Here is a 15,535-nt window from a genome sequence, read left to right as displayed (position 1 = left end):
TCACACATAATGTACCAACATGGTCATCATCACACATAATGTACCAACATGGTCATCATCACATAATGTACCAACATGGTCATCATCACACATAATGTACCAACATGGTCATCATCACACATAATGTACCAACATGGTCATCATCACACATAATGTACCAACATGGTCATCATCACACATAATGTACCAACATGGTCATCATCACACATAATGTACCAACATGGTCATCATCACATAATGTACCAACATGGTCATCATCACACATAATGTACCAACATGGTCATCATCACACATAATGTACCAACATGGTCATTATCACACATAATGTACCAACATGGTCATCATCACACATAATGTACCAACACGGTCATCACACATAATGTACCAACATGGTCATTATCACACATAATGTACCAACATGGTCATCATCACATAATGTACCAACATGGTCATCATCACACATAATGTACCAACATGGTCATCATCACACATAATGTACCAACATGGTCATTATCACACATAATGTACCAACATGGTCATCATCACACATAATGTACCAACATGGTCATTATCACACATAATGTACCAACATGGTCATCATCACACATAATGTACCAACATGGTCATCATCACACATAATGTACCAACATGGTCATCATCACACATAATGTACCAACATGGTCATCATCACACATAATGTACCAACATGGTCATCATCACACATAATGTACCAACATGGTCATCATCACATAATGTACCAACATGGTCATCATCACACATAATGTACCAACATGGTCATCATCACACATAATGTACCAACATGGTCATCACACATAATGTACCAACATGGTCATCACACATAATGTACCAACATGGTCATCATCACACATAATGTACCAACATGGTCATCATCACACATAATGTACCAACATGGTCATTATCACACATAATGTACCAACATGGTCATCATCACACATAATGTACCAACATGGTCATCATCACACATAATGTACCAACATGGTCATCATCACACATAATGTACCAACATGGTCATCATCACAATAATGTACCAACATGGTCATCATCACATAATGTACCAACATGGTCATCATCACACATAATGTACCAACATGGTCATTATCACACATAATGTACCAACATGGTCATCATCACACATAATGTACCAACATGGTCATCATCACACATAATGTACCAACATGGTCATCATCACACATAATGTACCAACATGGTCATTATCACACATAATGTACCAACATGGTCATCATCACACATAATGTACCAACATGGTCATTATCACACATAATGTACCAACATGGTCATTATCACACATAATGTACCAACATGGTCATCATCACACATAATGTACCAACATGGTCATCATCACACATAATGTACCAACATGGTCATTATCACACATAATGTACCAACATGGTCATCATCACATAATGTACCAACATGGTCATTATCACACATAATGTACCAACATGGTCATCATCACACATAATGTACCAACATGGTCATTATCACACATAATGTACCAACATGGTCATTATCACATAATGTACCAACATGGTCATCATCACACATAATGTACCAACATGGTCATTATCACACATAATGTACCAACATGGTCATCATCACACATAATGTACCAACATGGTCATTATCATACATAATGTACCAACATGGTCATCATCACACATAATGTACCAACATGGTCATCATCACACATAATGTACCAACATGGTCATCATCACACATAATGTACCAACATGTTCATCATCACATAATGTACCAACACGGTCATCATCACACATAATGTACCAACATGGTCATTATCACACATAATGTACCAACATGGTCATCATCACACATAATGTACCAACATGGTCATCATCACACATAATGTACCAACATGGTCATCATCACACATAATGTACCAACACGGTCATCATCACACATAATGTACCAACACGGTCATCATCACACATAATGTACCAACATGGTCATCATCACACATAATGTACCAACATGGTCATCACACATAATGTACCAACATGGTCATCATCACACATAATGTACCAACATGGTCATCATCACACATAATGTACCAACATGGTCATTATCACACATAATGTACCAACATGGTCATCATCACACATAATGTACCAACATGGTCATCATCACATAATGTACCAACATGGTCATTATCACACATAATGTACCAACATGGTCATCATCACACATAATGTACCAACATGGTCATTATCACACATAATGTACCAACATGGTCATCATCACACATAATGTACCAACATGGTCATCATCACACATAATGTACCAACATGGTCATCATCACACATAATGTACCAACATGGTCATTATCACACATAATGTACCAACATGGTCATCATCACACATAATGTACCAACATGGTCATCATCACATAATGTACCAACATGGTCATCATCACACATAATGGACCAACATGGTCATCAACACACATAATGTACCAACATGGTCATCATCACATAATGTACCAACATGGTCATCATCACACATAATGTACCAACACGGTCATCATCACACATAATGTACCAACATGGTCATCATCACATAATGTACCAACATGGTCATCATCACACATAATGTACCAACATGTTCATCATCACACATAATGTACCAACATGGTCATCATCACACATAATGTACCAACATGGTCATCATCACACATAATGTACCAACATGGTCATCATCACACATAATGTACCAACATGGTCATCATCACATAATGTACCAACATGGTCATCATCACACATAATGTACCAACATGGTCATCATCACATAATGTACCAACATGGTCATCATCACACATAATGTACCAACATGGTCATCATCACACATAATGTACCAACATGGTCATCATCACACATAATGTACCAACATGGTCATCATCACACATAATGTACCAACATGGTCATCATCACATAATGTACCAACATGGTCATCATCACATAATGTACCAACATGGTCATCATCACATAATGTACCAACATGGTCATCATCACACATAATGTACCAACATGGTCATCATCACACATAATGTACCAACATGGTCATCATCACACATAATGTACCAACATGGTCATCATCACACATAATGTACCAACATGGTCATCTCACATAATGTACCAACATGGTCATCATCACACATAATGTACCAACATGGTCATCATCACACATAATGTACCAACATGGTCATCATCACACATAATGTACCAACATGGTCATCATCACACATAATGTACCAACATGGTCATCATCACACATAATGTACCAACATGGTCATCATCACACATAATGTACCAACATGGTCATCATCACACATAATGTACCAACATGGTCATCATCACACATAATGTACCAACATGGTCATTATCACACATAATGTACCAACATGGTCATCATCACATAATGTACCAACATGGTCATCATCACACATAATGTACCAACATGGTCATCATCACACATAATGTACCAACATGGTCATCATCACATAATGTACCAACACGGTCATCATCACACATAATGTACCAACATGGTCATCATCATACATAATGTACCAACATGTTCATCATCACACATAATGTACCAACATGGTCATTATCACACATAATGTACCAACATGGTCATCATCACATAATGTACCAACATGGTCATCATCACATAATGTACCAACATGGTCATCATCACACATAATGTACCAACACGGTCATCATCACACATAATGTACCAACATGGTCATCATCACACATAATGTACCAACATGGTCATCATCACACATAATGTACCAACATGGTCATCATCACACATAATGTACCAACATGGTCATCATCACATAATGTACCAACATGGTCATCACATAATGTACCAACATGGTCATCATCACATAATGTACCAACATGGTCATCATCACATAATGTACCAACATGGTCATCATCACACATAATGTACCAACATGGTCATCATCACACATAATGTACCAACATGGTCATTATCACACATAATGTACCAACACGGTCATCATCACATAATGTACCAACATGGTCATCATCACACATAATGTACCAACATGGTCATTATCACATAATGTACCAACATGGTCATCATCACACATAATGTACCAACATGGTCATCATCACATAATGTACCAACATGGTCATCATCACATAATGTACCAACATGGTCATCATCACATAATGTACCAACATGGTCATCATCACACATAATGTACCAACATGGTCATTATCACACATAATGTACCAACATGGTCATTATCACATAATGTACCAACATGGTCATCATCACACATAATGTACCAACATGGTCATCATCACACATAATGTACCAACATGGTCATTATCACACATAATGTACCAACATGGTCATCATCACACATAATGTACCAACATGGTCATCATCACACATAATGTACCAACATGGTCATCATCACACATAATGTACCAACATGGTCATTATCACACATAATGTACCAACATGGTCATCATCACACATAATGTACCAACATGGTCATTATCACACATAATGTACCAACATGGTCATTATCACACATAATGTACCAACATGGTCATCATCACACATAATGTACCAACATGGTCATTATCACATAATGTACCAACATGGTCATCATCACATAATGTACCAACATGGTCATTATCACACATAATGTACCATCATGGTCATCATCACACATAATGTACCAACATGGTCATCATCACATAATGTACCAACATGGTCATTATCACACATAATGTACCAACATGGTCATCATCACACATAATGTACCAACATGGTCATCATCACACATAATGTACCAACATGGTCATCATCACACATAATGTACCGTGTGTGTGTGTGTGTGTGTGTGTGGTTTGTGGTGTGTGTGTGGCCGGCCTGAGTCTGCGTTCTGCAGCACATTAACATCTTTATACCTCCACTAACTTTCACACATTTATTTTTGGATGGATGCGTTCTTTTCTTTTAATTCTCTCCGTTTTGTTCTCGCGGCTCCGAGCCACCAGCCTCACTTCTCTGGGATAGAGTCGTTCTCTTTCCCTTATGTGTGGTGGTAATTACTTTCTGTTAAGCCGAGCCCTTAAAACTCTCTCCTCCTCTCGTAGTGCAGCCGTTTGTGAAATTAGATCCATTCCCCGAAACTCCCATCAGTCAGACCTCGTAACCATGACGACGGCTACAGCAGAGGAACTGTGACAGAGCTCAGCCTGAGCAGCCTGTCACTACATATATATATGTCACTTTCATCACTCCTCTCCTCTTTATTGTCCTTGCTGAACTCTCTCCATCACCTCCAACACTCGGCTGTCAGATGAAGGATTTCCCTCGGAGCTCATGGGTTCAGTCGAGGCTGACGAAGAGAAGTGAGAAGATATGATGAAGTTTATTATGAATCCTCTGGAGTCCAAAGGTTGAGAACCAGTCAGAGAAATGCTGAGCTGAAGATCTGCATATAGCATCAATTCTTGGTGATGTTAGCTGGTTGCTAGCCACTGTTAGCTTTCTGCTATCCACCGTTAGCTGGCTGCTATCCACCGTTAGCTGTATGCTATACACTGTTAGTAGTGAGTAGAACACGCTTAATGTGAGTAGAACACGCTTAATGTGAGTAGAACACGCTTAATGTGAGTAGAACACGCCTAATGTGAGTAGAACACGCTTAATGTGAGTAGAACAGGCTTAATGTGAGTAGAACATGCCTAATGTGAGTAGAACACGCTTAATGTGAGTAGAACAGGCTTAATGTGAGTAGAACATGCCTAATGTGAGTAGAACACGCCTAATGTGAGTAGAACACGCCTAATGTGAGTAGAACACGCTTAATGTGAGTAGAACACGCTTAATGTGAGTAGAACACGCCTAATGTGAGTAGAACACGCCTAATGTGAGTAGAACACGCCTAATGTGAGTAGAACACGCTTAATGTGAGTAGAACACGCCTAATGTGAGTAGAACACGCTTAATGTGAGTAGAACACGCCTAATGTGAGTAGAACACGCTTAATGTTAGTAGAACACGCCTAATGTGAGTAGAACACGCCTAATGTGAGTAGAACACGCTTAATGTGAGTAGAACACGCCTAATGTGAGTAGAACACGCTTAATTCCACCTGCCATGCAACCCCAACATAGATAAACAATACTCACTCAGACAGGTGAACCTCTCAACCTTACAATTGTGTGTGTGTGTTACCTCATGTGGTGTGTGTGTGTGTGTTAACGCTATATGTGGTGTGTGTGTGTTTTAACTCTTCATGTGGTGTGTGTGCTCTTTGTGTATTTCTGTCTTTGCTGTGGAGTGACAAACGTGTTGCTGTTATGGCAACCGTGGCCTTGGGGGAGGAGCCATGCTGATTGACTGATTAATTTAGTTTAACACGGAGGGAGGAGGAGCAGCAGCTCTAGCTTCTGTCTGCAGATGGCAGTGTGGCTCCATGTGTTTCTCTCTCTACCACATCTCTCTTTTCTTTCTCGGTTTCAAACAGCCCCCCCCCTCCATATTGTCCATTTTCTGAGATGCCTGGAGGACATATATATATATATACATATATATATTTCAGTAATACAGAGCGTGGTAATAAGTTCACACGTCATATTTGGGCTGCTGGCTTCCCCCACTCGGCTTTAGGAATAAATATTTGATGTCACGGTACATTGGTCCCTCATTCCTGTACCTCTGGTGACGTCCTGTGACTCGTTGAGTCCAACAAGGTCACAGAGCTCAGGTTAAAGGTCACAGAGCTCAGGTTAAAGAGGAAAACACCCAAACGGTTGTTAATGTTCAGTTAGGGTACACTGGAATAGTTGGGGTACACTAGAGTGGTTGGGGTACACTGGAATAGTTGGGGTACACTGGAGTAGTTGGGGTACACAGGAGTAGTTAGGGTACACGTTGGGGAACACTGGAGGAGTTGGGGTACACTGGAGTAGTTGGGGTACACTGGAGTAGTTTGGGTACACTGGAGTAGTTTGGGTACACTGGAGTAGTTGGGGTACACTGGAGTAGTTTGGGTACACTGGAGTAGTTTGGGTACACTGGAGTAGTTGGGGTACACTGGAGTAGTTGGGGTACACTGGAGTAGTTGGGGTACACTGGAGTAGTTGGGGTACACTGGAGTAGTTGGGGTACACTGGAGTAGTTGGGGTACACTGGAGTAGTTGGGGTACACTGGAGTAGTTGGGGTACACTGGAGTAGTTGGGGTACACAGGAGTAGTTAGGGTACACGGAGTAGTTGGGGTACACTGGAGTAGTTGGGGTACACAGGAGTAGTTGGGGTACACTGGAGTAGTTGGGGTACACTGGAGTAGTTTGGGTACACTGGAGTAGTTTGGGTACACTGGAGTAGTTTGGGTACACTGGAGTAGTTTGGGTACACTGGAGTAGTTTGGGTACACTGGAGTAGTTTGGGTACACTGGAGTAGTTGGGGTACACTGGAGTAGTTGGGGTACACGGGAGTAGTTTGGGTACACTGGAGTAGTTAGGGTACACTGGAGTAGTTTGGGTACACTGGAGTAGTTTGGGTACACTGGAGTAGTTTGGGTACACTGGAGTAGTTGGGGTACACGGGAGTAAACCTTGTGTTGTTGTTGCCAGTCGACATCACGTCCGTGACTCAGGAGACTAACAGGTGACTTCTGTCCTCAGGTACGCCATCCCACCTGAGCACGGCAAGAGGCTGGAGCGGCTGGCCAAAGGTGAGCCTCACCACACCTCCTCCCTCCTCACTCTCTCCCTCCTCACTCTCTCCCTCCCTCCTCCTCCCTCCCCCTGAGTGGTGATGTGTTTGACCAGTCGACTGTATCAGAAGTCGTTTTAGGTCCAAATCGTTTTGATTGATGTTTTAAATGAAGACAATCAAATCTATTGTCTGTCTTCTCATCTTGTTGCTGCTCTTTTTAACATTAACAGCTCTCTCTCTCGTCCACGAGGGCGTCCCAAAACAGTAAATCCTCAAATGTTGTTTTTCATGGTCTAATGAGACCGAGTCGTGTTCCCGCTGCAGTGATGTCATCGCTCACGCTCCTCTGGCTGTGGGCGTCAACGTCATGAATAAATTAATAAAGGAGACGCAGCTTCACCTCTGCTGCGTGTTTTGAGCCTAATCAGCAAAGCTTATCTGGCATCGTTTACATATTTACTTCTCTAACATGTGTTGAGTGGATACGTCACCTGAGGATGAGTTTAGTCTGGAGTGGTAGAGCCTCCTGGTTTCATCTCGGTGTCCCTGGTCTATCTGGTCTATCTGGTGTACCTGGTGTACCTGGTGTATCTGGTCTATCTGGTGTATCTGGTGTATCTGGTGTATCTGGTGTATCTGGTCTATCTGGTGTATCTGGTCTATCTGGTGTATCTGGTCTATCTGGTGTATCTGGTGTATCTGGTGTATCTGGTGTATCTGGTGTATCTGGGTTGTGGGTTAAATGCTGTGTTGCCCCTTCAGGCTTCTTCCCCGGGAGCTCCCAAGGCTGTGACGCCTTCCTTCGCCACAAGATGACGCTGTTGTCTCCCTCCATCCTGAAGAAATACGGCATTCCCTTTGACCGGGTGAGTCCGGGTGTCATGGGAGGAGCAGCTGCAGCGTGAGGAGCGCTCTGTGTTTCCGTCAGCTTGCTCCCTCTGATAGACTCATTACTCATCACTCCATTCTCCCCGTGCTCTTCTGACCTATTGATTGATTGATTTATAATCGTCGTAGACGGAGCATGGTTAGTTGGTGACATCACGCTGTGTCCATCAGGAGGTTGAGTGGCATTCTTTCTGTTCTTGTTCTCTTCAGTAGTAAATATAATTATTCACAGGGCGCAAACTAATAAAGGTCATTACCTCAGCGTGCTGCTCCCCTACAGCACCGCTCTCACTCGAGTGTAAAAATAAAACCGTCTTGCAGAGTAAAAAGGAAGTTATACCTCTGCTGACTCTCAGCCTCCATCCTGTCACTGCGCCGGGCTCCATGTGGAGCCTGAAGACCTGGATCCAGACTTCAAGGCTCCAGGTCTTCAGGCTCCAGGTCTTCAGGCTCCAGACTTCACAGCCACACATTCGGGCTGAAGACGTTAAAACAGAATGTGCTTAACATCCTAAAACCTTCTCAGAATAACTGAGAGCTCAGAGGAAGACGCTCCGCACTCGGCTTCCGTAAGACCCCCCGAGTAAAAATATAGAATATAGTTTAGACTAAGATAATGAGTAATGATAGAATATAGTTTAGAGTTAGATAATGAGTAATGATAGAATATAGTTTAGAGTTGGATAATGAGTAATGATAGAATATAGTTTAGAGTTAGATAATGAGTAATGATAGAATATAGTTTAGAGTTGGATAATGAGTAATGATAGAATATAGTTTAGAGTTAGATAATGAGTAATGATAGAATATAGTTTAGAGTTGGATAATGAGTAATGATGGAATATAGTTTAGAGTTAGATAATGAGTAATGATAGAATATAGTTTAGAGTTAGATAATGAGTAATGATAGAATATAGTTTAGAGTTGGATAATGAGTAATGATAGAATATAGTTTAGAGTTAGATAATGAGTAATGATAGAATATAGTTTAGAGTTGGATAATGAGTAATGATAGAATATAGTTTAGAGTTAGATAATGAGTAATGATAGAATATAGTTTAGAGTTAGATAATGAGTAATGATAGAATATAGTTTAGAGTTGGATAATGAGTAATGATAGAATATAGTTTAGAGTTAGATAATGAGTAATGATAGAATATAGTTTAGAGTTGGATAATGAGTAATGATAGAATATAGTTTCGAGTTGGATAATACTTTAATGAACGGGACATTGGGACTCACCTTGAAAGTTTTCTGTGTAAGAAGTTTTCATAAGATCTTTTAGCCTCTACAAAATAAAAGCCCATAAATGCAAATAAATTACCATATTAATAAGTGTTTTTTAGTTGTATGTTTTTATAAAGCGTGTTGTCCCTGTTGCTGAGCAGATCACCCAGAATGAAGGAGAGTTCATGGTCACCTTTCCCTACGGATACCACGCCGGCTTCAACCACGGCTTCAACTGTGCCGAGTCCACCAACTTCGCCACGCTGCGCTGGGTCGACTACGGCAAGATGGCCACGCAGGTAAGACACGCGGAGGAGGTCAGGGCACCTAGGCAGGGTCAAAGGTCACAAGCTGAGCATGAACCCAACAGACCTTATGGTCCTCTAGTTGTAACCTTCTCTCTTGTAGTCATAACTTTCTCTCTTGTAGTCATAGCCTTCTCTCTTGTAGTCATCACCTTCTCTCTTGTAGTCATAGCCTTCTCTCTTGTAGTCATCACCTTCTCTCTTGTAGTCATAACCTTCTCTCTTGTAGTCATAGCCTTCTCTCTTGTAGTCATAGCCTTCTCTCTTGTAGTCATCACCTTCTCTCTTGTAGTCATAGCCTTCTCTCTTGTAGTCAGCCTTCTCTCTTGTAGTCATAGCCTTCTCTCTTGTAGTCATCACCTTCTCTCTTGTAGTCATAGCCTTCTCTCTTGTAGTCATCACCTTCTCTCTTGTAGTCATAGCCTTCTCTCTTGTAGTCATAGCCTTCTCTCTTGTAGTCATAGCCTTCTCTCTTGTAGTCATCGCCTTCTCTCTTGTAGTCATCGCCTTCTCTCTTGTAGTCATAGCCTTCTCTCTTGTAGTCATAGCCTTCTCTCTTGTAGTCATCACCTTCTCTCTTGTAGTCATCGCCTTCTCTCTTGTAGTCATCGCCTTCTCTCTTGTAGTCATCACCTTCTCTCTTGTAGTCATCGCCTTCTCTCTTGTAGTCATCGCCTTCTCTCTTGTAGTCATCGCCTTCTCTCTTGTCGTCATCACCTTCTCTCTTGTCGTCATAGCCTTCTCTCTTGTAGTCATCACCTTCTCTCTTGTAGTCATAACCTAGCCGTTGTTCGTGGCAGAAGCAGAGAGTCTTGAGCTCCTCTGGTCTTCTCTTAATTTTTCTCCCGCTGCTCTTCAAACGTTCATCTGTTCACTCCTTTGGCTCCTCGCCTCCCATCCTCCTCTTCCTCTTCGTCAGCGCCAACAGGGCCGTGAGCGACGGGGCTCCAGATGAACGTCTTCCTGGCCGCAGGCGGACCGTCTGGCCGTCTGCGTGTCGCTCTGCTGTGTTCCCTTCACCTGGCGATGACGCCGTGGCTTAGAGGCGTGTTCTCACCGCCCTCGAGGCTCTGTGGTGACGCCTCAGAGCGGCGGAGAGGAGCTGGAGACGAGGGCCGTGCAGCCGGGCGGTCGTTGTGTCGCTCACGTTCTCTGCTCTCTGGCCCGTCCTCCGGTCCTTGAACGCCTCGTTCCGTCTAAAGCAGAAACCTCTCGGACTAAATCACTCTTCATCCTGAAAGTAGCAGACGACTCGCTGTTTACACATAACCATGTTGTGACATCCCTGATGTCTCGAGACTACGTGCATTATTTCAGATGTGTGGTCGTAGTACAACATATCGTTACTGCAGCTACCGGCTTATATACGCGGTAAGAACCATGAAAAGATGATTACTGCCCCCTTCAGCTCCAAGGCAAGCCGTGCAATACCATGCACTGCCACCAGAGGGCAGCCACATGACGATGAAGGACCGTCTTCTGGCCACAGTGAGATTAGACGGTCGACTTATTGCTGACATTTACCAGAGGAAACACTCTGGATGCAGCGGAGTAGACGTACGCTTTGTTTTCTACTTATTAATCAACATTTCTACAGCGGCCGGTTTATTTATGGTCCTCTGCAGCATGTGCAGCAGCTGCTGTGGTTCATCAGTCAGCATTGAAACCATAAAACATGAGTGCAGCCGCAGAGACGTTGTCCCGTCACAGCCGGAGAATTTATGATGTGAAGGTGTTCAACACGTTCTGCATCTTCTTTAAGCAACATTCCTGTGTCCTCTGTCCTCCTCGGCCAGAGCCGTCTGTCACAGAGCTCAGAGCTCTGACAGACGGCTGAAGCTCTTCTTCACGCCGACGTGATGCTGCATCTCACGAGGAGCCGGCGACTCGGGCCACGCCCCCGCCTCTAATTAAGCTTTTATATGATAATAAAGAGTCATTTGTCTTGGTCCTCGAGGATGGACAGAATCTCCAAAACCTCGTAATAGTTTCATTAGAATAAAACGAGCCGTTATCTCCTTTAGTGATAACAGTTCATGTTGCCAAGTGCAACACTTATTGATTTAATGTTCTTCTGCGTTTGTAGTTTCTGGGCGAGTTGCTAAAGGTTTCATGATCCCTCCTCCTCCTCCTCCTCCTCCACATCTCCCACTCCATATTGTTTTTAGGAGTTTCCGTGTTTCCAGTAATTGATCTCGAGGCTCTCGGTACAACTCGTGAGATAATAGTTCTATTATTCTACAGACACAAAATAAAAGTGTTTCTGTCGCCCGCCTCCTCCTCCGGCTTCTCCTCTCGTCAGCAGAATAACTCACGGCTGCAGTCTGAGGCTGTGAGTGGTTGTCGTCTGCAGAGGCCGCTGGCCTCAGCGGGATGTACGGCCTCCAGGTTAAAGGATGTATTGTTACTATCTTTAGTCGCCACTGGGCTCGTCATGGTGCTCTGAAGAAGCTGCAGACTGAAGCTCGAGGTCCACGCCGACGTCTTCGTGGCTCCAGCTGCCGACGCAGCGGTTTCTAATGGCTCGGCCCAAAGTGCTCCTTTCACGCCGCGGTGATGTGATTTAAAAACCACTGTCTGCAGACATTTAACTTTCTATTCTGGGATGTGAGAAGGAGGAAGTCCAGGTCTGTCAGGTGTGTCATAATTAATGCGATTAATGTTTAATTGTTCATTGCAAAGAGTAAAACCTCTTGAGTGGGCAGTAAAGACTCGTCATAAACATTGAATGAGGTTCAATTATACAACAGGAAGCATCCCGTCCTCAGGAATCTCTGTAGCGACGCAGCTCGTGTTCCCACCGCCTGCCTTTGTTTCCTCATCCATCAAATGAAGCTCCTGGTCCACCTGGAGACCACCAGGGCTCCTGTAGAGCAGCAGTGTCCTCTCCTCTGGTCCACCTGGAGACCACCAGGGCTCCTGTAGAGCAGCAGTGTCCTCTCCTCTGGTCCACCTGGAGACCACCAGGGCTCCTGTAGAGCAGCAGTGTCCTCTCCTCTGGTCCACCTGGAGACCACCAGGGCTCCTGTAGAGCAGCAGTGTCCTCTCCTCTGGTCCACCTGGAGACCACCAGAGCTCCTGTAGAGCAGCAGTGTCCTCTCCTCTAACCCTCTGACCCTCTTGCTCTCCTGCAGTGCTCCTGCCGTAAAGACATGGTGAAGATCTCCATGGACGTGTTTGTGCGCTGCCTGCAGCCGAGCCGCTACGAGCTGTGGAAGCAGGGCAAAGACACCACGGTGCTGGACCACCTGAAGGCCACCGGGCTCAGCTGCCCCGAGCTGGAGAGCTGGAGGGAGCACCGGGTCCACCACAGGGCCAACGTCCTGAGAAGGTGAGAGGTCAAACTATACGACCCGAGAGGGTGAGAGGTCAAACTATACGACCCGAGAGGGTGAGAGGTCAAACTATACGACCCGAGAGGGTGAGAGGTCAAACTATACGACCCGAGAGGGTGAGAGGTCAAACTATACGACCCGAGAGGGTGAGAGGTCAAACTATACGACCCGAGTATGGAGGACTTAAAATGACTTAAGTATAAATAAATAAATAAATGAATGCATGAATAAATACAAGAATAAATAAATAAATGCTTAAATAAATGTATAAATGAATAAATAAATGCTTAAATAAATGTATAAATAAATAAATGTATAAATAAATAAATAAATACAGGAATGAATAAATATAAGTTATAAATCAACAAGACATCATTAAATAAATATATTTCTGCATTTCTGTATTTCTTCATTTATTTATTTCTCTATTTATGTGTCCACACGTATTTCTTCATTTATTTATGTGTGACATTTACGTGTCCGTATATTCAAATGAGCTGGGGCGGTCCCAACCTCTGTCTAAAGCATGATTGGTCACAGGAGTGTGATGCACCTGGTGTGTTGTGCTCTACTATTTCTGCCTGGCACATGACGCTGAAGTTGACTCGCTCAGCTCACCGTTAGCAGAAGTTAGCCTCGACAGCTTTTTGACTTCAGCCGTTTATCAATTCCAAGAACACTGAGTACAGACTCGTGTTCTTTTGGAGTCTGGTCTTTGGAGTCTGGTTTTGGGAGTCCAGACTCTCGAGGACGAGGACGGTCTTTCTGGTCTTGTGACGTCACCACATCAACTGTTCTTGCGCATGAATTTACTCAAATTATTCACTGTAAAATAATTTACAGTGGAGTAGAATGTGTTGCGGTGTTCACTGTTGTTTGGCGAGGCTACGAATAAACGATAATAAATATACAACGTCTCGTAGCTTTCCTGACCCAGGGTCGCTACAATATGAAGTTATGAATCTTAACCTCAGTCAAATTGACGTAACGTTATCTTTAGTAAATAATAAACTCGTTGTGCTCTTTAGATCCTCAAAACCTAATTATATCTCATGTTTAGCCGCCACGGAGACGCCAGAGCCAGCGGAGCATTTCAATAAGTCCTGCCGAGATCAGGCTTCTCTCGGCGGCCACACAGCGCTGACCGCCTGAGCTCACTGGTCCCATGAGCAGGACCTCAAATCACCGTCGCATATCCTTATTAGGCTGAATCTCGATAAACCGACCACAGATTTGATGCTTAAACAACTAACTTCTCTGCTGAAAACATCCTTAAATTACATTCCGTGACTCAACAGTAGTATTTAGAATGTACAGACAAGAATGCATAATAAACGCTGTTCGTCTACAGATCCAAGTGCTAGGGATCGATTGCTTCTGTCTTGCTCCTGACTTGACCAATCCTGTTCAACAATGAGGTTCGGACCGCCCAGCTCATTTGAATATACGGACACGTAAATGTCACACATAAATAAATGAAGAAATACGTGTGGACACATAAATAGAGATATAAATAAATGAAGAAATACAGAAATGTAGAAATACATTTATTTAATGATGTCCTGTTGAGTTATAACTTATATATATTAATTGCTGTATTTATTTCTGTATTTATACATTTATTCTTGTATTTATTTATTTATACATTTATTTAAGCATTTATTTATTTATTTAAACATTTATTTAAGCATTTATTCATTTATTCTTGTATTTATTCATGCATTTATTTATTTATTTATTTATACTTAAGTCATTTTGAGTCCTCCATACCCGAGAGGGTGAGAGGTCAAACTATACGACCCGAGAGGGTGAGAGGTCAAACTATACGACCTGAGAGGGTGAGAGGTCAAACTATACGACCTGAGAGGGTGAGAGGTCAAACTATACGACCCGAGAGGGTGAGAGGTCAAACTATACGACCCGAGAGGGTGAGAGGTCAAACTATACGACCCGAGAGGGTGAGAGGTCAAACTATACGACCCG

General features: G+C 42.9%; 1 protein-coding gene across 1 annotated transcript in view; it reads left to right on the top strand.

Annotated features, from left to right (window-relative positions):
- Window positions 1-15,535, top strand: part of kdm4b (lysine (K)-specific demethylase 4B) — a 40,735-nt gene that overhangs the window by 7,219 nt on the left and 17,981 nt on the right. The window contains exons 3-6 of the mRNA XM_056414995.1: window positions 7,764-7,813; window positions 8,560-8,663; window positions 10,074-10,211; window positions 13,352-13,548. Of these exons, the coding sequence (XP_056270970.1) occupies window positions 7,764-7,813; window positions 8,560-8,663; window positions 10,074-10,211; window positions 13,352-13,548 (489 nt within the window). The remainder of the gene's footprint in view (window positions 1-7,763; window positions 7,814-8,559; window positions 8,664-10,073; window positions 10,212-13,351; window positions 13,549-15,535) is intronic.

This window comes from Pseudoliparis swirei, chromosome 5 (assembly GCF_029220125.1).
Source record: "Pseudoliparis swirei isolate HS2019 ecotype Mariana Trench chromosome 5, NWPU_hadal_v1, whole genome shotgun sequence".
Lineage (NCBI taxonomy): Eukaryota > Metazoa > Chordata > Actinopteri > Perciformes > Liparidae > Pseudoliparis > Pseudoliparis swirei.
Note: the sequence above shows the minus strand (reverse complement) of the source record. Positions and strands in the feature narration are given on the sequence as shown.